The sequence below is a fragment of the Podarcis vaucheri genome (genome assembly GCF_965113315.1).
Source record: "Podarcis vaucheri genome assembly, chromosome: 14".
In the NCBI taxonomy this organism is placed as follows: domain Eukaryota; kingdom Metazoa; phylum Chordata; class Lepidosauria; order Squamata; family Lacertidae; genus Podarcis; species Podarcis vaucheri.
Window position 1 is genome coordinate 16,054,865 of NC_138752.1, and position 23,433 is coordinate 16,078,297.

A 23,433-nucleotide genomic window follows, 5' to 3' on the forward strand; every position below is an offset into this window, starting at 1 on the left:
AGGCAGTATAAGGGCTGCAGGGAGTCAAATGTGGTTGAGGGCCACAAAAAAAGCCTTGAAGGCTGCATGTGGCTCTTGGCCTGCGCACTGCACCACCAAAGCCAAACCTTATCTTAGTACAGAGTAGCATGGGGGCAAGAATAACCAGGGAGGTGGAGCAAAGCAGTTGCAAGCTTCTCTCCTGCAAGATTTCAGTTAGCGTGATGTGCAAGCCAAGCCATGGTATTAAAAAGATCTTAAGATGTAAACCAGAAAGAGGTCCACCTAATGTTACTGGTCTGCAACTCCCAGCTTCCTTCACAATGCTTGATGGGGCTGATGAGGAAGTCTGTTTTCTATCCTTTGTACTTTAATAATTTTTTTTTAATTGATGGCAAAACATTCTAAGGGTCTAGGCACAAGGTGATGAGAAACATTCAGTCTCCCAATCCATCCAAGTCCTAAAGGTAAAGGTAAAGGGACCCCTAACCATTAGGTCCAGTCGTGGCAGACTCTGGGGTTGCGGCGGTCATCTCGCTCTATAGTCCGAGGGACCCGGCGTTTGTCCACAGACAGCTTCCGGGTCATGTGGCCAGCATGACTAAGCCGCTTCTGGCGAACCAGAGCAGTGCACAGAAACGCCATTTACCTTCCCGCCGGAGCAGTACCTATTTATCTACTTGCACTTTGACGTGCTTTCAAACTGCTAGGTTGGCAGGAGCAGGGACTGAGCAACGGGAGCTCACCCCATTGCGGGGATTCGAACTGACAACCTTCTGATCGGCAAGTCCTAGGCTCTGAGGATTTGCCGATCAGTGCCACCCACGTCCCGTCCAAGTCCTAACCCGGCCCAATCTTGCTTAGCTTCCACAACTGGGTAACGTTTATGGTAGTATGGTCACATGTGATTTAGTCATAAATCCAGGTACGCAGAGATTTTTCTAGGGCTGACACTTTTCACATATGGCACTAACCACCTCAACAGAAAAGGCAGCATTTCAGACACTTGTGATATGTAATACAGCGTCTGCTTGCTTCGCTGATCACAGACATTTGTGGCACATTTTCAATGAGATCTTCTCAAAGATGAAGTCACCTAGCCTGATCCATAGCTCACTGAACGAGCAGAGGCATGCATTAATGATCAAAGCAGCTTTGAAAAATGCTGCTGTGACAGCAGCTTCCAATCAAATCACCATGGAACTAGTTTTTGAGGCCAAGGGAACTTTGTAATCCTGTTCGTTTTTACCTCTGAAAAATGCCCATTACTCAGCACAATGGTACTTTTAAAGTAGATTTTGCAATACAGAGTAAGGATTAAAGTGACAAGCTTTTTCAGATCCTGGCAAACAGCTATACCTCAACGAGGTGGTAAAACTTCGTGTTTGAGTTGTAGCGTTTCAGTCTCTTAAAATGGGCTTGCATGATTTTATATGGGGTATTCCACCTGTACACCAGCCTTTGCCAACCTAGTGCCCTCCGGATGTTTTGAACAACAACTTCCATTGTGAGACTACGTAGTCTGATCCTTTGGAATCTAGCCAGTATCTTTAATACTTAAAATATATGCCTAGGCTACTTTAAACAATATTCTTAATTACTCCATTTTATATATATACTGAACTACTCAGTATGCTTGCATAGGTGTGAACAAGTAAGTTTAAAGTGTTCAGGATTTTTTTTTTAAGTAATGTATTCTGGGACTATACAAAATTGCTTCCACTCTTCACTTTATTTCAAGGATAGCTTCATACAACTGACTTCTGAATAATATTTCCCCAGCAAAACAGATTTAATTTTATGTACACTGTACTGAGTACAATTGCAGAGGCAATTTGTATCAACCTTAATTCGGCTTCTCTTCATAAGTGTTCAGTTTTAAGGATGCAAGTGGTGTATTGTGCAGGAACGCAATCATACCATCCACAAATGATATATCATTTGCAACATGTATATTTCAGGGAAAAAAATACAAATATTCTGCTCCAGCTTTCAGGTAGTGATGGCAGTATATTTAAAGTGATCAAGTTAAATACTTATGTACAGGTAAGAATATTTTAGTTCAAGAACAATTTGGCTGCATACTGCCACTGGAAGTAGTGAATACTAGGTTTTAGTACCTTCCATGTACAATACTTCAGTATCATCATAACACATCCGAGATTATGTATTTACAATGCTTCACAGTATTCTGTATCTTCCATCTGTCCTTTTTATCAAGAGTCAATGCAAAGTTTTACTTCTCAGTTATTTGAAGTTACGTATAAAATATTATTTCTGGTATTTGCCCATCTTCTATTGATGTACCGTTGTTGTTACCCGGTGAACTAAAAAAGAAAAAGCAGGTTTTGCTTGAAGTGGGGGACTCGTGGATTACTTTCTTCAATCCCTTCGTGCCATAATGAGAATCTGGGCCCTAAAGAATAATAACAAGATAAGTTTATTTCCTTCTTCTTTACAATACTTTATAAAGTAAGCAGTAAAGTAAATTAGTGGCAAAGAATTACAATACCAGGAAATATATGCTACAGCAGAGATACTAGTTTTAGTAATGAAGAGGCTTATATTATACAAGCCACACATAATCAATACATACAGTCCAGTTTTTCTCATCGCTCATGTTTAAAATATTTACAAAATAATTGAGAATATCTTACTTTTAGGGTTGCACAAGCAGTGTAACACACAGTTGGCAGAATCTCTATAGGTTCTTTGAACATCACTCTGAAAGTATTGGCAGTTCCGTCACAGCTAAATCCAGTGTCATTCTGCCCTAGCGTCTGATTTTTCTCATATTCAATTATCTGCAGTAAGACAGCATGGCAAGAAATAAAACAGAAAACACCCTGTGATTTTTTTTGTTTTAGAAACCACTTCCTACACATTTTATTAACCTGATTTTTGCCCCTGGAACCTGTTTCACTCTTCCAGCTTCTGGCTGAAACTGAAACCACAGCTTGTGGCTTCAACAAGCAAAGCTTTCACAACCCATAACGCTTAAATTGGGGCTCTAATTGGCACCTGTAATTAATACACAATCTAATACAAGACATATACTAATAGTTTGCTTCAGGGCATAGTTCAAAGCAATCAAGACCAACTTCAGAAGCTCTTCCTCAGATGCTCCTTCTGTCATAGGTAAGACAAAAGGGGTTTTGCTCTGTCTTTGGAATGCCTTCCCCACTCAGGTTTGTCTAAATTTCTGTGGTGGCTCCCCATTTGTGGAATGTTCTTTCCGGGGAGGTTCAGCTGGCGCCCTCATTATACACCTTTAGGCGTCAGGTGAAAATATTCCTTTTCAACCAGGCCTTCAGCTGTTTGACATCCAATTCCCCTGTCAATGTGTTGTGGGAGATTATTGGTTTGTTGCTGTTCTTATTTTCACTATCTGTTTTTTTTTAAAAAAGATTTTTATTAAAGTTTCAAAGGTTATATAAGAACAAGACAAAACAATAATACAAACAAATAAATAAAACAAAAACAAGTATAATTTTAATCCCTTATTTTCTTGTAACTTACTTCCCCGACTTCCTCATACCTCCCCTTTCTGTATTCCAATTTCCGATTATTAATTCAACAAATCCTCTCCCTTATTGTCCAATTAAATTTTTAACCTTTCTTTTCTTTCTTCACTATCTGTTTTGTGGTTTTCATATTGTAATTTTATGTTGTGCACCACCCTGACACCTATGGAGGAAGGGTGGTATACAAATTTAATAAATAATTATGATAAGATGATGATGATAATGATAATAAGTGCTTCTGAAAGTCATCCATTAAAATATTCTCGATTTCTTGATAACTATTTATGCAAGTACTGGCATACATAATTTTTTGCCAAGCACACTTTTTTCCTCATAAGCCCTGTAGTACCTTAACAGAAGATCTGAAAACGTAATTCACACAGAGTTCAGTAATTTAGGTAGCAGTCCCATTGAAACACTCCAGATATACCAAGGTAGCAATACTCAATGTGGGTGGGTGTATTCCACAAGCAAGTTCAAACATGGCAAGTTTGAATGGAAAGCCAGTTCCATGGGACCATAAGTAAGAAACCCTGCCTCGGTAATCTACTGATACAATATACCAAAATGATGCAACTCTGAACAGACTATCCCTGGCCAATTTAGTTAAATTAATGAACTATTTACACATTTTGGTGTCTAAGGAAAATGTGTAACTCATTAAGCACGTAGAAAGCATGATGGTACCTGTATATTAACTTGGTAATCTGTGGGTCCATGAATAGATCCATACAATCCAAATCCCACTATTGAAATCCTTCTATTAACAGTGAACCTTAAAAAGAGAAAATAAAGAATTTGTTGTTGTTGTTGTTGTTTAGTGGTTTAGTTGTGTCGACTCTTCGTGACCCCATAGACAATAGAGGGAAATAAATGTATTTGAAATATGGAGAGAAAAATGTAATTGACTAGTGCTAAAATTTCCAAATAAGGGTTGGATTCCTAAACTACAGTTGTTTCTACCTTTATTTTGCACTGGAATAAGCTAGAAGTGTACAAATTCCAGTTCTGCCACATGCTTAAAAAGATACCTGTGCCAAACTACTGTCAAACAAGACCATATTTACCTAACAGATTTTCTTCTCCCTCACCAGCTTCATCATACACCAAGATCTCCAGAAAAGATCAGCTCAGGCTTCTGTTTGTCTGACAAATAGGGGCAAGGGGCATAATTCCCTCAGCAGGACTCCCTCCCCTTCTGAATCCCCTCCCCAGAAAGACTTGCGGAGTCAGTTCTGTTCTCATCTTCTGAAAATGAAGTTAAAATGCTTATTTCATCAGGGATTGAGAGGGCAATATAGACTACTTTAAAAAGAAAAATAGGAACTTTGATTTGCTGCTAGTAGTTTTATCAGTTGGGGGGGGGGAGGGTTTAGTGATTCAATTCAGGAGTTGTTTTATTCCAATGTCTGCTATCATTATTATTTACATTTCTTAGACTCCTTTCTCAAAACAATACCCAAGGTACTTACACAAACATTTAAACAATATTTCTAATAGTAATTTTTCTGTATAAAACCAACTCCTCCAAATACAAATTAACAAAATCAACACTGGAACAATAATAATAAAAAGGACAAAAACATCCCATCTCACAGTACTTAACCTGGTATTGTAAGCAACCTCTTGAACTTGCCTAAATGTTAGAAGCTTCTTTTAATGCTCTTTTATACAAGTATTATTTAACTGATGCCCATTATCTTTAGTGAAATACTACAAGTCAACACACAAGAGCATATGGTGCAACAGCATGCATAGTGTGCTGAACATTAAGCTTCAAGCAGTCTCTTCTGAAGAAGACCTCCCTGTGTTTTTGTAAGCACCTGGACCAGGATTCAGAGAGTTGTATAACCAGTTCTAGGCACCCAAAAGAGGCACTGGGTTTTCTTTTTCCTTTTTAAACAGCAGCCCCCCATGCCACATGGCAAGCTGCTTTTGAAACTTAGGGCACAGCCTGACTTCCTCCTTTGGCAATCTTCACAGAACTTTGGCTCAATGGTTGCCATTCAATTTGATTTGAATTACTTTTATAATGTAATGATTTTAGAATGTTGTACTATTTTATTGTTGTTAGCAGCCCTGAGCCCGGCTTCGGTTGGGGAGGGCAGGATATACCGTATTTTTCGCCCTATAGGACGCACTTTTCCCCCTCCAAAAATGAAGGGGAAATCTGGGTGCTTCCTATGGGGCGAATGCAGGCTTTCGCTGAAGCTTGGAGAGCGAGAGGGGTTGGTGCGCACCGACCCCTCTCGCTCTCCAGGCTACAGGAAGACATCCGCAGCCTAGGCAGCCCTGCAGGAGTTCCCGCAGGGCTGTCTAGGCTGCGGATAGCAGCCTGCTTCCTGGAGCACCGGGCGCGCTGAAAGCAGAGCGCCCGGCGCTTCGGGAACACATCCGCAGCCTAGGCAGCCCTGCGGGAGGTCCTTGCAGGGCTCCCCACGCTACGGATAGCAGCCTGCCGCCCAGTGGGCGGGGCGCCCTGAAGCAGAGCGCCCCTCGCGCCGGGCAGACATCCGCAGCATGTGGAGCCCTGCAGGAGTTTCCCACAGGGCTCCCCACGCTGCGGATAGCAGGCTGCCGCCCGGCGGGCGGGTCGCCCTGAAGCAGAGCGCCCCTCGTGCCGGGCAGACATCGGCCAGCCCCACAAGCTCTGGGGACAGCAGGGAGGCGCAGCGCCGCCATCCCACTGTTCCTCAACCTGGTTCAGTTTCCCCGACCTGCTTTCAGGGGGTAAATAAAGGGGAATTTTTTTCCCCTTTATTCCCCCCCCCCCAAAACTAGGTGCGTCCTATGGGACGAAAAATATGGTAAATAAAATTTATTATTATTATTATTATTATTATTATTATTATTATTATTATTACTATTACTACTACTTTCAACAGCTGCTTGTGGCATGGTATTTTGCAGGGTAGGCTCATCAGCTTACAAAGCAAAAAAATGTTTCCCCTAGCAGCTCTTTAGATCCCAGCCTCCATCAAGTAAATATATATTGAATAAACCGAGCATCTATTGAATCGGACTAAGGGCCAATGAAACTACATGCACACAGCCTTAATGAATTTGACCCCAAACCTATCAGCCAGTGTTGACACCCAATAAGAAGAACATTTATTATAGGCAGAACAGTGCATCTTTTACCTAGTCTCCATGCAATCCCAAAGCCACAAGAGAAACCTTCCATGTCATAGCCCAAAGTGTGTTTATTTGAGCACCAACGTGCTGCCATACGATTCCCTACATGAGTTATCCAATCCTGTGTGAAAAGCCAAACAGCAGAACAAGCATCCTTAGCCATGCTTTCTTCTTTAATGTGTCTATGATGGCAGGGAAAATACATGCCTTCATGGCCAGCTACTAAGTTGCTAACTGAGCAATAATATTTTGGAAGGTTTCTCCTAATTGTGATAGGCTAATCACACGAGTTCCCCTGAAAATGGACCAATACCTGATCCTGTCACTTGTTCCACTGTAACCCCAGCGGCTCTCCACTTGCTGGAATCTATTTATGCTGCATTCCTTTCCTCTAAGACAGCATCTTGGTCGGTCAATATAGTCAACTCTAGGCTTAGGGTTGACTGTAAAATGCAGAAAGAGATTTACTACTTCCCGATCTGACAAAATTCCAGACTGAGCAGGACCTGGAAAAAAAGGCAGTGCAACTGAGCTGAATATATTCTATATACTAGGAGGCCGACTGATAAATGTTCTTGAGGCAACTATTACTTTATAAGCCTTTTTTTTTTTTTACAGCTATCCCACTGCTAGATTGTAGCTGTTTAACTTGGATTAACTAATCTGGGCTATAAACGGAGAAAGACCAACATGCTTCAAGAGAAGGCTGACAAGATCCAAATACTCCAACCAAAAAATAGCTTGTGAATCAAGCTTGTTATCTGCTAGCATAAGCTCTAATTTTTTTTAAGATAAAATTAATATAAGCATTGGGATAAAAGGTTTGAATGTCCACCTCAGCTAGTCTGAAATATGTTGTGTTAGCCACAGTAGCTTTACTGAGTAAGACTTCTTCCACAACACACAGGTTAAACTTGAGAACTATTTGTACTAGTAGTACTTTGGCAATTAAGATTTGTATTATGAGTGATTATTTTCCATGATATATGGTCTATAGATCTGTGTTCACGCTGCCAAATTTGCCATTGGCAATAGACTTAAACAAGATGAAACACTTAATTATTCTGGTTTAACTGGTTTATATATTGCAGACACACACACAAAAGAACCATTTTAGCAGTGTGACTTGTGAAATAGGTAAAACCAGGTGTTTAGTTTTATATATGATTCTCAACCAGTTAAATCAGAAATATAAAACATGAAGTTATTACAATATATAAAATTAAATACATGTAAATTTAAATGCAAGGTGTTTTTTTTAAAAAACAACAACAACCCTGAAACATAGTAATTTTTTAAAAACTGAAACATCATAATTATGGTCCTTTGTTGTGCCTAAGGCAAATGTCCCAAGTGAAAACAAAGTTACATGTGAAGCCAACAGATTTGTTTTTAAGTGCTTCATCCAGTTTAACCTCTGACATGACTAAATTGTCTTGTAAAAGAAGTTCCAGAGAGTTCAATGAGACTTGCTCCCAGGTAAATAAGCCATTATCTGTAGATGGTTTGTATCTTTTAATGCAAGCTACTTTCCTTTTTTTACAGGATCTAACTACTGCAGGATGTATCACACATATTGGCTTCCCATCCTACAAGAGACCCTTCCCATTTTTGAAAGCAGACAGCCTGTCAATGAGGAACAAATTTTGTCTTCCACTATAAAAATGATTAAATTAATTGAAGATAACTGTTCCCACAGGAAATTCTCATTATTGGCAGCTAAAATCTTAGCTGCAGGAATTAAACAAAAAATGAATGAGCAACATTACAAATATGATTTAACAAAAACTGGAGAATAAAGCTGCAGTCTTACACAGATTTTCTGAGAAGCAGGTCTTATTGAGATCAACAAGGCTTATTTCAACATAAACATCATTGGATCAAGCTGCAAGAGCATCACAAAAGTACAAAAAAATCAGATTTCTGAGCAAACAAAATGTACTGTATTGTGTACATTTAACAACATGGCCAATGACCATGTTGTTAAACAAAGATGATTTAATCGCTAGTAAAAGGGCCAATAGAACTGGAACCTTAGCACATATTTTGGACATTATATCTAAAAACATAGAGAACCTTTCACTTTTTGCAACAATGAAGCCAGCCATACAGTTACCTGCTGCAAACTCTTCAATAGTCATCAATGGAAAGCGGATTAAGGAGAGGGCTTTGCCAAGCACTTTCTGCTTATTGGCAGATGTGACGGGCAGTTGCTGTCTTTGACACTCTGCTTCAGCCCAGCGAACAACAGCTCCAAAAAGTCTACTTTCACGAATACTTAGTGTGTCTCTTTCCAATACTGCACACAAAGTGTCTGAAGAAGAAGAATCAAGTTACTTGTGAATTGAGGACTCCATCCCCTCCCCACTTCTGCCCAGAAAATTCACTGCTATTGAATGCCTTTTAAAGTTACTACATAAACTATCTATCACAGGCTATACTCCTTAAATTAATTTGGCAATATAGTTGACACAAACTTTTTATTTAAACTGTGCTGTCCTTCATCTGAAGATTACAGAGGAGTTTACAATATAAAACAAAAAATGCACATCATAATAACAAAAATAATACTGAGTTTCTTTTTGAGTAGGTCCTACGTAATCAGTGTGCAGGTGATTACTATAATAATCACCTGCACACAGATTACGTAGGACCTACTCAAAAAGAAACTCAGTGGGAATGTGCATTCAGTTGGGGTGCAAAATCTAGTACTAATCTCCCCTAAAATGGTCAAGACAATCAGGCTAGCTTGGAAAGTTAAATGCCCAACTAAAATCACCCATTAACAAAGAATGTGGATCTTTTTGGATCAACATGTGAGAAGGGATAGCAAAAATACTATCAGGTAAGTTATCAGCCTAGTCCTTCACAAAGAACATAAATGGTTAGACGGCTACTTACCTATATCAATATCTGTGAACCCTTCTGCACTTATTGCATCCATAGTACTTTTGTCTATTGTGTCAAGACAGAGACTAGCTAGTTGCGGTTCATCAAATAAACGAGCCTATGCAAGAGATTTACTTAGAATTATTTTGCAAATTCTGTATTGCAGGGTAGGCTTGACTGCTAATAGAAACAGTTTCCAACATAAAATAACAAAAAAGGATTTCTACAAAAGCAACCTTAATTTCACATTGCTGCTCCCAACATTAATGTTTTGTACACAAAACTCCATTTGCTACCTTCAATTCTTGCTCGCCTTACTTCTATCAACAGTGACACAAAGCATGACTAATCAGGGTTCCCATTTAATACCAGTTTAAAATCGTGGTTATGAGCTGGCTTCAACCCCTTAGCAATTGGTTACCCTAAGCAGCCTTAACTGTGGGTGGTGGAAAAAAACAGTCACTATTAAGGTAGAAAAGATTTCCCTACCGGCTTCCAGGCCTTCACTGCAGTTAGAAGTGTTTCTGCACTAGCTCTGGGGCATACACAGAATCCTATGCATGCTTAATTTTCAGTGAGTCTAATGGAACAGTGCCGGATAGGCACCAATCTTTAAGAACTGTTAAACATTGTAACTCGTGTAAGTTATAGGAGGATGAATTTGATTCTGACACACCAGAGGCTGATAACACTGAATATCAGAAACCACCAAGCTTCATGCCATTTTCTTACAATAACAAAACATGAAAAACTAAGAACTGATCACTAGCTCATGCTGTATTTATAAAATAGTCCTGAATGCTAAGCAATTTGTCTTTCCACAGTGTTGTTCACAACACACACACACACACACACACACACACGCAGGCTGAATCAGGATCATGAGCAGGAAGCCTTACTCAAATGTGTGAGTTATCATAATTTCCATATTCCAGCATTATTCACAACTGCTTTACTACGTACATGTTTTTAAGTAAGACGTGCTCAGATCTACGCAATTAGGGAAGTAACAGACACATATTTCCAGTTAGCTCATTAAGTATGCAAGTCAGCAGGTTACCTGAGTAAGCAGCATAAAAGCATTGTCTGCCCGAAGATGCTTAGTGAGAAATTCAACACAATGAGCTTCTAAGGCTGGGACAGCATACTTCTTGGCTGTGTAGAGAGTGGTCATAACGGTTTCGGGACCAATCTGAACTTCATCTGAATACAAAAACCTAGGAATCAAAGAAGAGCAATTTATGAGAACAGTGCTTGATGACAATTAAGGCAGCCACCCTTTATAACATGAAAGGCCCATTGAACTTACTTTGAAGTACATACACATAGCACTGAGCTGAAAGTCACTCAAGATCCTAATAGCCTTTGTTCTGCAGAGCTGGTTCCACAGCATATGACAGGCAATCCTACCCCAAATATTAACAGACAATCTTGACTATCTGCAGAAAGTCAGCAGCTTTACAAACCTGAAAGGTCAGAGATTGCCTTATGATGCAAAAACAGACCAGAAATACTACATTCCTAGAAGAATGGTTTAGAGCTTCTTTGTTCCTGACCAGATATAAACTCAGATTCAAGTATTTTGACTTCCAACTATTTTCATCTTGGGCTCTTAGGCTGCATCTTCCAGATCATACACACCACAGAAGCATCTCCACACCCAAATCTATATTCTGTTCAAAATCCATACCGAAATTCTCTGATCCGCAATAACTGGTTTGAATGAGGAGTTAACATAAAAGGTCAGGCACTAGACAATTCTCTCTGCCGTGCAAAAGAAAAAAACTCAAGATTGCAATACCATCTTGTGCAGGGAACAAGCACCGCCAGTTGCTTGACACCACAAGACCTCTATCCATGTCCTCCAAACAGGGAGTGAGACTTCACCAATAGATCTATCAATGCACTCACAGAGGGAGTGTACACTAAATCTTGTGCAGCATGACTTTTTACACAATACCTGGAAAAAGCAATTCCAGGACTGCCATAATTGGCATAATTAAATGAATCAAAACCCAACACAGTAAGCCCCTGGTTCAAATCTTCCCTCACTAAGCCACTGACCAGTGGGTCTTTCAGGAAATCAAAATCTGTGCCACAGCCTCCAAGGTCACATTCCACAGACCAGGTTACATTTGTTTATTCATAACATTGATTTATATAAAAAAATTCCTTCCAGTAGCACCTTAAAGACCAACTAAGTTAGTTCTTGGTATGAGCTTTCGTGTGCATGCACACTTCTTCAGATCTTCAGATTGATTTATATGTCAGTCTTGACAAGGAGTTCCAAGTGCAGTGAAAGAGGTGGGATGGAAGACTCTATCTCTCTTTTGCACCCAATAATACAAATCAAGCAAGCAGTCACGAGGAAGAAAAACCCCTCCATCACATCCAGCTTAGAAAAATATATGCAGAAAGTTAAACTATGGAATTAGCTACCTTAGAATATAGTTAGGGCCACCAACTTAGATGGCTTTAAATGGGGAAGTAGACAAATTCATTAAGGGTAATAGCTTACAAGTTATGATAGCTGTATATTCCTTCAAGTATCAGAGGAGGCATGCATCTGAATGTTAGTTGTTGTCCCATAAGCAGTTGGTTGGCCAATGCAGAAAACAGGATGATGGACAAGTTGGTCCTCTGGTCTGATCCAATAGGATGGTTCTTGTTTTCTTAAAATGCTGCTGTAGAAAGGACAGTTTCCACTCCCTCCTATACTTGTGGTATAGGAGGTATATGGTATGGTATAGCTTATGGCAGTCCAGCTACTTTTGTTGATTATACTCTAAGAATTGCATAGCCACAAGCAAGTTGGGATGTAAATGTCTATATAAAATAACTATGAACAAATATAAATTATTCAATAAAACATGCTATTTACTTTTACATGTGTAAAATACTATAAAATATAAATTTAGCACCATAACAACATGAAAAGGGTCCTACTGGATTAATAGCCTTCTCCCATTGTTGTTCCTCGCAAACTGGTGGTCAGAAGCATACCGTGTCCAATACTGGGAAACATAGCCATCATGCTAGCCACAAACAACTGGCTGCCCAGCCCCATTTTTATAGTCACCTAAGGCAACACCCAAACCATAAATTTAAAGCACTATGCCACTTTAAATAAAAAAATTCCTTCCAGTAGCACCTTAAAGACCAACTAAGTTAGTTCTTGGTATGAGCTTTCATGTGCATGCACACTTCTTCAGATACACAGTATCTGAAGAAGTGTGCATGCACACGAAAGCTCATACCAAGAACTAACTTAGTTGGTCTTTAAGGTGCTACTGGAAGGAATTTTTTTATTTTGACTATGGCAGACCAACACGGCTACCTATCTGTAACTATGCCACTTTAAACGGTCATGGCTCCCCTCATGAAGAATCCTGGGAACTGTAGTTTGTTAAGGGCACTGAGCGTTGTTAGCGGACCTATCTATTCCTTTCCCAGAACTACAATCCCCCAACAACTCTGGGAACTGCACCTCTGGGAGGGGAATAGAATCATAAAACCATAGAGTTGGAAGGGACTCTGTCTGATGTTTTCGATATTCTGTTGGGAGCTGCCCAGAGTGGCTGGGAAAACCCAGCCAGAAGAGCAGGATATAAATAATAATTTATTATCATCCCCAGCAATTGAGGAATATGCAGCCATCCCACATGGGGAGCGAACCTGTGACCTCGTCAGCACCATGCTCTGACCCACTAGGAATGTGGGTGGCACTGTGGTCTAAACCACTGAGCCTCTTGGGTTTGCAGATCAGAAGGTCAGTGGTTTGAATCCCCATGATGGGGTGAGCTCCTGTTACTCTGTTGTCCTAGCTCCTGCCAACCTAGCAGTTTGTAAGCACGCCAGTGCAAGTAGGTACCGTTGGCAGGAAGGTAAACGGCATTTCTATGCGCTCTGGTTTCTGTCACGATGTTCCATTGCGCCAGAAGCGGTTTAGTCCTGCTGGCCACATGACCCGGAAAGCTGTCTGTGGACAAGCACCAGCTCCCTCGGCCTGAAAGTGAGATGAGCACCACAACCCCATACAGTGGTACCTCGGGTTAAGTACTTAATTCATTCCGGAAACTGAAACTGTTCTTAACCTGAAGCACCACTTTAGCTAATGGGGCCTCCTGCTGCTGCCACGCCACCGGAGCCCGATTTCTGTTCCTATCCTGAAGCAAAGTTCTTAACCCGAGGTACTGTTTCTGGGTTAGCGGTGTCTGTAACCTGAAGCGTATGTAACCCGAAGTACCACTGTAGTTGCCTTTGACTGGACTTAACCATCCAGGGATCCTTTACCTTTTACCTCTAACCCATTGACCTATCCAGCTGATGGAAAGGGGGGCATCTCCTAAGAGCTCTCAGCACCCTTAACAAACTACAGCCCCACAATTCCTTGGGGAGAAGCCAGGACTGCTTTTAAAGCGGTATCATAGCGCTTCGAAGGATGGTGTGGACGCGGCCACATCTTGACAATGCCTCGAGCGTATATCCAGCAGCCACCGCCGTCGCGACCCACCCTCCCTTCCTCCCTCCTCGACGGACCTGAGCAGGGCGAGGAAAGCGGCGGGCTCCACGTCGGGCAGCTCGATCTCGGCCGAGGTGGTGGCCATGCCCCCGTTGAACATGGCGTCGAAGACGGCGCTGCCGGCGGCGAGGACGAAGCGGTGCGCGGGGATGCGTTGCTGGCCCGGCCCGGGCGCGCCTCCTCCGGCCCTCGGCCCGCCTTTGCCCACCACGAAGCGCACGTCGCTCAGCAGCTCGTTGGCGAAGAGGAAGGCGAAGCGCTCCCGGAGAGACCGCTTCGTGGCCTGCCAGTTGTACACCGGCTCGCGCTGCACCACCACGGGGGCCACGGCCGGCGACGACGACGACGACGAGGCCGCCACGGCGACGCCGGCCGCCGACGCCGCCTCCGAGGGCCCCGACGACGCTGTCGCCTCAGGGCCGCCCGCGGCCGCCATCGCGAACCCTCTTCAGGCCGGCGCACGCGCACTCGCGGCCTCTTGGCTCACAATGGGTGGCCCCCTTCCTCCGAGCTGCGCCGGCGCGGTGCTACGTAGACAGCGCGGCGACGCACAGTCGGGCTTGGTGCGCCCGAGGCGAAAGCTTGAAAGCGCCTGCGCACAATTCACAGAGATAAAATGGGAGAGAAGCATTCCATTGTGCGAGTGGGTCGTTTCGTGGTTCACTTTGGGGAAAGGGGGGAAGGCGTTTGTATTCCGCGGAATTCAATGGAGTTGCCCAGTGGAGAGTTCCTGCACATTTCTATTCAGGTTTTGTTTTATTGTTGATTTTAATTTTTGGTTCCTGAGTGTTAATAAAAAGAAGTAATGCCCATCCCTAGTCATTATTCCCATATTGCCAGTGACGGCCCTGCGAACTAATCCACTGGTAGCCTGACACTTTTCCAAGCTGGGAGTCAGAATGGGAGCATCTCCAGCATCGCACAGGGTTCTTCGCATAGCTGTCAACTTTTCCCTTTTCTTGCGAGGAATCCTATTCGGAATAAGGGAATCTCCCTTAAAAAAAGGGAGACGTTGACAGCTATGGTTCTTGGGAGGGCAAAGTGAAATTGTCTCCTCGGAAGGAGGATAATATTCAGACGTAGATAAACGTGATTCTGTAGGCACTAAAACAGATCCCAAGTTATTTCTTTATTTAAAACATTCCCTACATGCTCTTGATTGCAAATGCAATTCCAAAGCAGGTTACAAGTGGCACCTCATTCGCCTCACACAGAGTAGCAACAAGAAATTAAATGCGGGTGGCACTGTGGGTTAAACCACTGAGCCTAGGACTTGCCAATCAGAAGGTTGGCGGTTCGAATCCCCGCGATGGGGTGAGCTCCCGTTGCTCTGTCCCAGCCCCTGCCAACCTAGCAGTTCGAAAGCACGTCGAAGTGCAAGTAGATAAATAGGTACCTGAAATATACTCAGAGTCGCAAAGTGATTTCATGCTCTTTATTCAGCTCATAGTGGTGAGGAGGAATGAATGAAAGTCCTCTCACAGTATCTGCTTTATATACATTATTTACACAATGGGCTGCACATGATTGGCTAATTCCGGAATTCTACTGTAAGCCAATCAGGTTGTGGATTCACTTCAATCTGGAGCAGGATTGGGTGGTTCCTGCCAACCAATCATACTGCTGCATTGTTCTAGGACCAATCAGACGGCTGCATTCTGAATCCTATTGTTCTAGGACCAATCCAACTGCTGCAATTTGGATCCTATTGTTCTAGGACCAATCAGACTGCTGCAGTTTGGATCCTATTCAACTCAGTACATAACACCCCTCCCCTCTAAGTTCCAGTCCTGCCCGGGAGGTCGCATTCATAGTCCTCAAGGTATGCCGGCAGCCTACGTGTGCGTTGCGGCCTGGGTTGTTCCCTGGTCCGGGGTTCAGGTTCTGGCTCGTGTTCCAAGGATGCTGGCTGTGATGGGGTTGTTTGGTCTGGTGCAACCGGCTCGCTCAGTCGTGGTTCTGGTTCTGGTGTCCTTTCGGCCTCACGGGTCCTCTCTGTATTTACTGATTCTGCCTCTCCTGCTGGCCCCTCCTGCTCTATGGGCCTCACTGCCCCGCTGTTCCCTTGGGACTCCTCTGACCTGTCCTCCTCCTGGGTTTCTCCCGGGAATCGTCGCCGTATCTGGTCGCAGTGGCGGCGCCAGCATTGCCCCCCATCCGTTAGCACCTCGTACGACACTGGGCCAGTGACCCTGGTGACTGTGGCGGGTACCCATGCTGGGCCTGCCCCAAAATTCTTTGCGTACACTGGGTCCTGGGCCTCGAAGGTCCGGGGGTTCCTGCCTTCCCCCACCACTACCTCATCCTGAGCTCTATCGGGGTGAAGGCGGTCCAATCTGATTGCAAGGCGCCGACCCATTAGTAGTTCAGCGGGGCTCCGGCCAGTCGTTGAGCTGGGGGTGCTGTGCTGTGCTAGAAGGAATGTGGCAAGGCGGTACTCCCAGTCCCCTTGCGTCATGCGGCGAAGGGTGTCCTTGGTGGTCCGCACCATGCGTTCTGCTTGCCCATTGGTGGCAGGGTGGAACGGCGCCGAACGGATGTGGCGGATGGCGTTCTGTGCTGTGAAGGTTTGGAATTCTCCTGACGTAAATGCAGTCCCGTTGTCTGAGACGAGAGTGTCAGGGAGCCCGTGGGTTGCAAACAGCCTGCGTAGTACCCGGATGGCTGCGGACGTGGAAGTGGACGGTACCAGTGCGACTTCCAGCCATTTGGTGTAGGAGTCCACCACTATGAAGAATGTTTTCCCCTGAAAGGGGCCAGCGAAATCCACATGCAGGCGTGACCATGGTGCTCGGGCGGACTCCCAGGATTGGACTGGGGCCCTTGGGGGATCTGGGCGGGATTCTTGGCAGGCCTGGCAGTGTTTGACCCAGGCCTCTATCTCTCCATCGATCCCCGGCCACCACACATAACTCCTGGCAAGGGCCTTCATTCTTACTACCCCTGGGTGTGTCTCGTGTAGGGCTGTGAGGACCCTTTTTGCGGAGGGGCTGGGGAACAACGACTCTGCTTCCCCATAACAGGCACCCCTTGTGGGCTGACAGTTCATGTTTGCGGGTTGTGTAGCCGGCGAATTCTGGCCCGGGGCTGCTGCTGGGCCATCCCCTCCACACCCAGTCCAGGACCCGGGAGATGACCCTATCTTTCCTGGAATGGTGTGCAACTTCTTGTGCCTGAATGGGGCGGTCGGGAAGCAGCTCCAGGCTCATGACCTCTTGTGCAGGTGCTGGGTCGGGGCCTGTTTCCGGTAGTGGTAGCCTGCTGAGGGCGTCCGCATGGCCCATCGCTTTCCCCGGGCGGTGAATCAGTGCATACTGGTAGCTGGCAAGGAAAATTGACCACCTGAGGACGCGAGGAGACAGCACTTGGGGGGTCTGCTTTTCGGGGGCAAACAAGCCAAGCAACGGCTTGTGGTCAGTCACCACGGTGAAGGGCCGCCCGTACAAGAAATCATGGAATTTTTTTACTCCCTTCACGATTGCCAGACCCTCCTTGTCAATTTGTGAGTAGTTCCGCTCGGTTGCGTTGAGTGTCTGGGAAAAGTACGCCACCGGTACCTCTCTTCCATCCGGAAGTTGGTGCCCCAGGACAGCGCCAATGCCATAGGGTGAGGCGTCGCATGCTAGCACCACCGGCAGCCTCTCGTCGAAGTGTGCCAAGACAGAGTTTGAGACAAGCAAGTCCTTGACTGCCTGGAATGCGGCCTCCTGGCGCTGGCCCCACACCCAAGGGGCCCGCTTGTCCAGGAGTCTGTGTAGGGGCTCCGCTACCGCCGCCTTGTGGGGAAGGAAGGAATGGTAAAAGTTCAATAGTCCCAAGAAGGCCTGAAGTTCAGTCTTGCTCTTGGGCGCTGGGGCATCACAAATGGCCCGTACCTTGTCCCCAGTCGGGTGGACCCCTTCTGCGTCCACCATAAATCCCAGAAAGTCCACCTGAGGCACTCCTAGTAGACATTTTTCCCGCTTCACCTTGAGACCCGCCGTCTGGAAACGGTGCAGAACGGTGCGGAGGCGGTCCTCAAACTCCTCTGGTGTGGGCCCAGCAATCAACACATCATCGAAGAAGGGGGTGACACCAGGAATCCCTTTAAGGAGAGAGTCCATTAGATTCTGGAATATGCCTGGTGCCACGCTGACCCCGAATTGCAGCCGCTTTACCCTGAACGCTCCTCTGTGCGTCGCAATCGTCTGTGCCTCTGCTGTGGCCTCATCTACTGGCAGCTGTTGATATGCTTGGGCCAAGTCCAGCTTGCCAAAAATTTTCGACCCAGCCAGGGTGGCAAGGACATGGCTGACCACTGGCACTGGGTATGCGTGGGCCGTGAGGGCCTTGTTTATGGTACATTTGTAGTCTGCGCAGATGCGGACCGAACCATTAGGCTTGACGGGTGTGACGATTGGAGTTTCCCAGGGGGCATTAGGCACCGGCTCCAGCACTCCTTGCTCCACGAGTCGGTCCAATTCCTCGTCTATACGGGGTTTCAAGGCGAACGGGACCCGGCGGGCCTTGAGCCTGACCGGTCGTACTGTGGGGTCAAGCTGTAGCGCAATGGGGGGGCCCGTATACTGTCCCAATTTCCCATCAAAAACCCCTGGAAATTCATTGCATATGGCGTCCACGTCCACTTGTAAGCTAGTGTGGTTCACCCCGGTGACAGCTAGCCCCAGTGGTCCAAACCATGCCAATCCCAGTAAGCTAATGTAGGGGCCCTTGACCACAAGCAAGTCCAGTTGCCGCGTCCGCCCTCGGTATTGCACCCTGAATGTCCCCACCCCCATTGTGGGGACCTTACGTTTCTGGAAGTCCCGTAGGGTGAATGGGGCCGGCCTGAGTTTGGGACCCCCAGTAGGACACAGTTTCCTTAAGGTCTTTGCCGAGATTATGGATAGAGTTGAACCCGTGTCAAGCTCCATGCGGCATGGGGCCCCCTCTATCTGTACCTCTACATAAATTTTCTCTACGTTGGGGTGGGGCAACTGGTATACCTGGCAGTCCGTGAGCTCCGTCGAGTTGCCTTGGTGCGTTGGGCCCCGGGACCTGGGGCTCTTGGGTTGGTCATCTGATGCCTGGTGTCGGGTGGGCCGAGCCCGACACACCCGGGCGATGTGTCCCGATTTTCTGCACTGCCTGCACTCTGCGTTGCGGAAACGGCAGGTCCTCCTCTCGTGACTCTCCCCGCAGCTTGCGCAGTTTCCTCCTTCTCGTCGAGGCAGCTGTGGTCTGTGCGCTGCTTGAGTGCGCTGCTGTACTCGGTGCACCTCCTCCCTGTCGGATCCTGAGTCGTCAGTGAGGTCTTCGTGGTGGACCCTCGGTTGGGATGGCAGGCTCGGCCGTGCCTCTTGCGTCGACCTCTCGGCAGCTTCCGTTGCCAGGGCCTCCTCCAGAGCAACCTGGAATGTTAGGTCCTTCTTAGCGTAGAGGCGTCGTTGCAGCTTCTCATCCTTCAGGCCACCGACGAGGCGGTCACGAAGCATGTTCTCCAACTCTGAGAAGTTGCAGAACCGGGCGGCTTGGCGGAGAGAGGTCACAAACCCAGTTATGGTTTCCCCAGGGGCTTGTCGCTTTGCGTAGAAGGCATTTCGACGAGCCACCACTGAGGGCTGCGGCGAAAAGTGCCCCTTCAGCTGTTCCATTATTGTTTTGTATGGAACAGTAGCGACGTCTTCAGGCGCAAGGAGAGCCCGGGCGATTTCAAACGTCTCCTCTCCGCAGACGCTGAAGAATATCGCCCTCTTCTTGGCGTCTTCTTCGTCGGTGACCCCTTTGGCTTCTAGGAGGAAGGTGAAACGGGAGGCGTACGCTTCCCAGTCTCCAGATGCTGGGTTGAACGGCGAGAAGCTGCTGTCGGTTGCCATTCTGAGTTCCTTGTGTCCCGGAGCTGAAGCCTGGATACACGGTGCGAGGCAGCGGTGCGGCAGGTGGCGGTGCTGCGGTGCTGTGTGTCGCAGTCAGCTCAGCGGAATCCCACCTTCGTCGCCAGTGAAATATACTCAGAGTCGCAAAGTGATTTCATGCTCTTTATTCAGCTCATAGTGGTGAGGAGGAATGAATGAAAGTCCTCTCACAGTATCTGCTTTATATACATTATTTACACAATGGGCTGCACATGATTGGCTAATTCCGGAATTCTACTGTAAGCCAATCAGGTTGTGGATTCACTTCAATCTGGAGCAGGATTGGGTGGTTCCTGCCAACCAATCATACTGCTGCATTGTTCTAGGACCAATCAGACGGCTGCATTCTGAATCCTATTGTTCTAGGACCAATCCAACTGCTGCAATTTGGATCCTATTGTTCTAGGACCAATCAGACTGCTGCAGTTTGGATCCTATTCAACTCAGTACATAACAGTACCGCTCTGCCGGGAAGGTAAACGGTGTTTCCATGTGCTGCTCAGGTTTGCCAGAAGCAGCTTAGTCATGCTGGCCACATGACCTGGAAGCTGTCTGTGGACAAAGACCGGCTCCTTCAATTGCAGGATATTTGATATACATGGACACTGTTATAACACATCATTTTCAGATCTATCAGGATCTATCAAAGTCTGTGTTAAATAAAGGGGAAATTGTGTGGTGCTACCCAATTGCTGATGCGGGTGGCGCTGTGGGTTAAACCACAAAGCCTAGGGCTTGCCAATCGGAAGGTCGGCGGATCGAATCCCCGCGACAGGGTGAGCTCCCATTGTTCAGTCCCAGCTCCTGCCAACCTAGCAGTTCAAAAGCATGTCAACTGCAAGTAGATAAATAGGTAGGTACCACTCCAGCAGGAATATAAACGGCGTTTCCGTGCACTGCTCTGGTTCGCCAGAAGCGGCTTAGTCATGCTGGCCGCATGACCCGGAAACTGTATGCCGGCTCCCTTGGCCAGTAAAGTGAAATGAGCGCCGCAACCCCAGAGTTGTCCGCGACTGGACCTAACGGTCAGGGGTCCCTTTATCTTTACCCAATTGCTGACTTTGCCCACTGACAGCAGAACAGGGAGAGAAGAAATTTTTGGCAGCACACCCCACCCTGCAGTGTGACCTGCACCACCTCAAAATCTGCTCCAGAGGGTTGGGCAAACATTCAGAGCAGATTTAGGTGGGGGCAGTTTGGCACAGGGGAGAGATCACTGAACATTGCATCCCACCCTGTTATGGGCGTAGCTAGGATTTTTGTGGGGGGGGGGGCAGAACCAAAGTGATTGATCAGTTTGTTAAGTATTTCTATTGTTTTACTTGATGGGGGACAGCTGTTCCCGGCTCCCCCTTGGCTACGCTCATGCGCCCTGTTCCGCTGACAGATTCCATTCCATCAGCAGACGGTCACCACTGGATATCACAGTATGCATGTCCAATGCTCTATTCAGAATTCTCCTTAGCAGCTTTTAAAAGATGGATACAGCCTAAGAGGGATGAGAATTATCAGCTATTTGCTGTTCCAAATGTTTTGTAACTGGAAACATAAATGCCTTTTGCCAGCATAACATGCTGTTGGGGCACATGCCTGACATTTCCCCTAGCGTGAACTCTGAAGAAGAAAATCCAAATCAAGAGGGAAAAGAGAGAGAGAAATTGGGTGGCCAGAGCGCAGGCCAATGGCTTGCTGGTTTTATACCTGCTGCTGGGATTGAGACAGCTGCCTCTGATTGGTTGACAAGGCTGCTGGGATTTACAAAGCTGCCTCTGGTTGGTTAACAAGGCATTCTTTGATTGACAAGGCATCTGTCCCTCCCCTTCACCTCATAGCTCACCAATTAACCCATTAACTAATGTCTAGGCAAACCAATCAACCCACTTGAAGGATTACTGTTAATCTCTTTTCCTTAGGGTGTCCCTATGTTCAATGGAGAAATGTTGGGGGGTATGGAGTTCTCCGACTCCCGAGCCGTCTGAAGGCAATCCTGTACAGTGAAGGGTTTTGTTTAAAACGTCTAGTGTTTTATTATGTTTCTATACATGTTGGATGCCGCCCAGCGTGGCTGGGGCAACCCAGTCCGTTGCGTGGGGTATAAAGAATAAAATTATCATTATGGAATGGGGCGACCCGCTGTGTGTGTGTGTGTGTTTGTGCTTAATACACTTGGAGGGAAGAGCTGGCTGGAACTCTAAACAAAAGCAGCAGAACGCACTGCAACATTTGTTTGCAGGTCCCATTTGTGACATACCACAGATGAAGTCCCTACTTTGAAGCATTTACCATATAGAAATCCCCCCCCCTCCTTTTGGACTGACAAGTGTAAAAGCATGAGACAAAAGGAACGGGAAGGAAAGAGGAAACTTTGCACAATCTGGAAGAGAGTGAAAGAAGAAAAGAGTGGTAAAGGAACTAAAGAAAACAAACAAACAAAAATGACAATAGGTGGGGGGGGGGAGAAGAAGAAAATTATATGAGATCATTATACATGACTAAGCCACTTCTCACCTTCTCACCCCTTGCCTTTTCCTGTAAGACCTACTACAGTCGTTAAGAGTCGTCAACAGGCTCATCAGGCTCATCTCAGCTATCTGCCAATCTCCGATTCCCACCACCCTTCTGAGTAATACCCCTCCCCACCTTCTCACTATATAGAAGGATCTGGCAACTTCTGTTTCAGTGTATCTGAAGAAGTGTGCATGCACACGAAAGCTTATACCAAGAACTAACTTAGTTGGTCTTTAAGGTGCTACAGGAAGAAATTTTTTTATTTTGACTATGTTCAGCAAGCATTCTTATACCTGAAAGCATTCACCCACCTCCCAAACTTCCCCCAAACTTCCCCAATCAGCTGACAAGTTTTCAACTTATTCCCTTTTAGGGTATATCTATATTGCTGGCTAAGCACTCCCGGCTAAGCACTCCCTCCTCTTACCACTGTACGTGTGTCTTTCTGCTGGCTAAGCAGCCCCTCCCCTCTCCTTCGTACACGTGTCTTCTTGCTAGCTAAGCAGCCCCTTGTACATGTCTTTTCTTATCTTGCATTACTGAAGCTGGAAGCGCAAGGCAGGAAATGGCCCCTCAGCCTGTCTGGTCAAATTTAGCTTGCAACTGTGGGTCTAGCTAGCTGCTTAACCACAATTGCAGAAGTAAGTTTAATGCAGAAACTCACTATGTGCAGAAAATATTAAGATTAACCCTTCACTCCCTACTCTTCTTATGAACAACCTATTGTCATACTGTTTCCATCGCCAAAGCTTTCAGGGGAGCATTTGCAACCTGCTGGCACCATTTTTGAGTGAATTGCCAAAAGTTTTTTTCAAAAAAATATTTTCTGCCGGTTAAGTTGTTGAGGGCTGATTTCTTGTCCTGTGATAAAAAGCCTTCTGTTTCGACTGCCAAACCTTTCAGGGGAGCATTTGCAACCGGTTGGCACCATTTTTGAGTGAATTGCCAAAAGTCAGATTTTTGCTGAAATTGTGACCCCGGG

The 23,433-nt window shown here is 45.7% G+C and overlaps 1 protein-coding gene and 1 long non-coding RNA gene across 2 annotated transcripts in view; one reads left to right on the top strand and one right to left on the bottom strand.

The window, feature by feature from the left end:
• Window positions 1-23,433, top strand: part of LOC309518559 — a 415,023-nt gene that overhangs the window by 16,152 nt on the left and 375,438 nt on the right. The gene's annotated exons all lie outside the window — the stretch shown is intronic.
• BTBD1 (BTB domain containing 1) lies at window positions 1,693-14,500 on the bottom strand. Its single transcript, XM_082198625.1, has 8 exons — window positions 14,067-14,500; window positions 10,588-10,744; window positions 9,540-9,645; window positions 8,755-8,952; window positions 6,952-7,144; window positions 4,191-4,278; window positions 2,637-2,783; window positions 1,693-2,395 (listed from the first exon to the last, which is right to left on the bottom strand). Exons 1-8 carry the CDS (start codon window positions 14,483-14,485, stop codon window positions 2,237-2,239), a joined length of 1,467 nt encoding a protein of 488 aa, XP_082054751.1. The 5' UTR covers window positions 14,486-14,500; the 3' UTR covers window positions 1,693-2,236.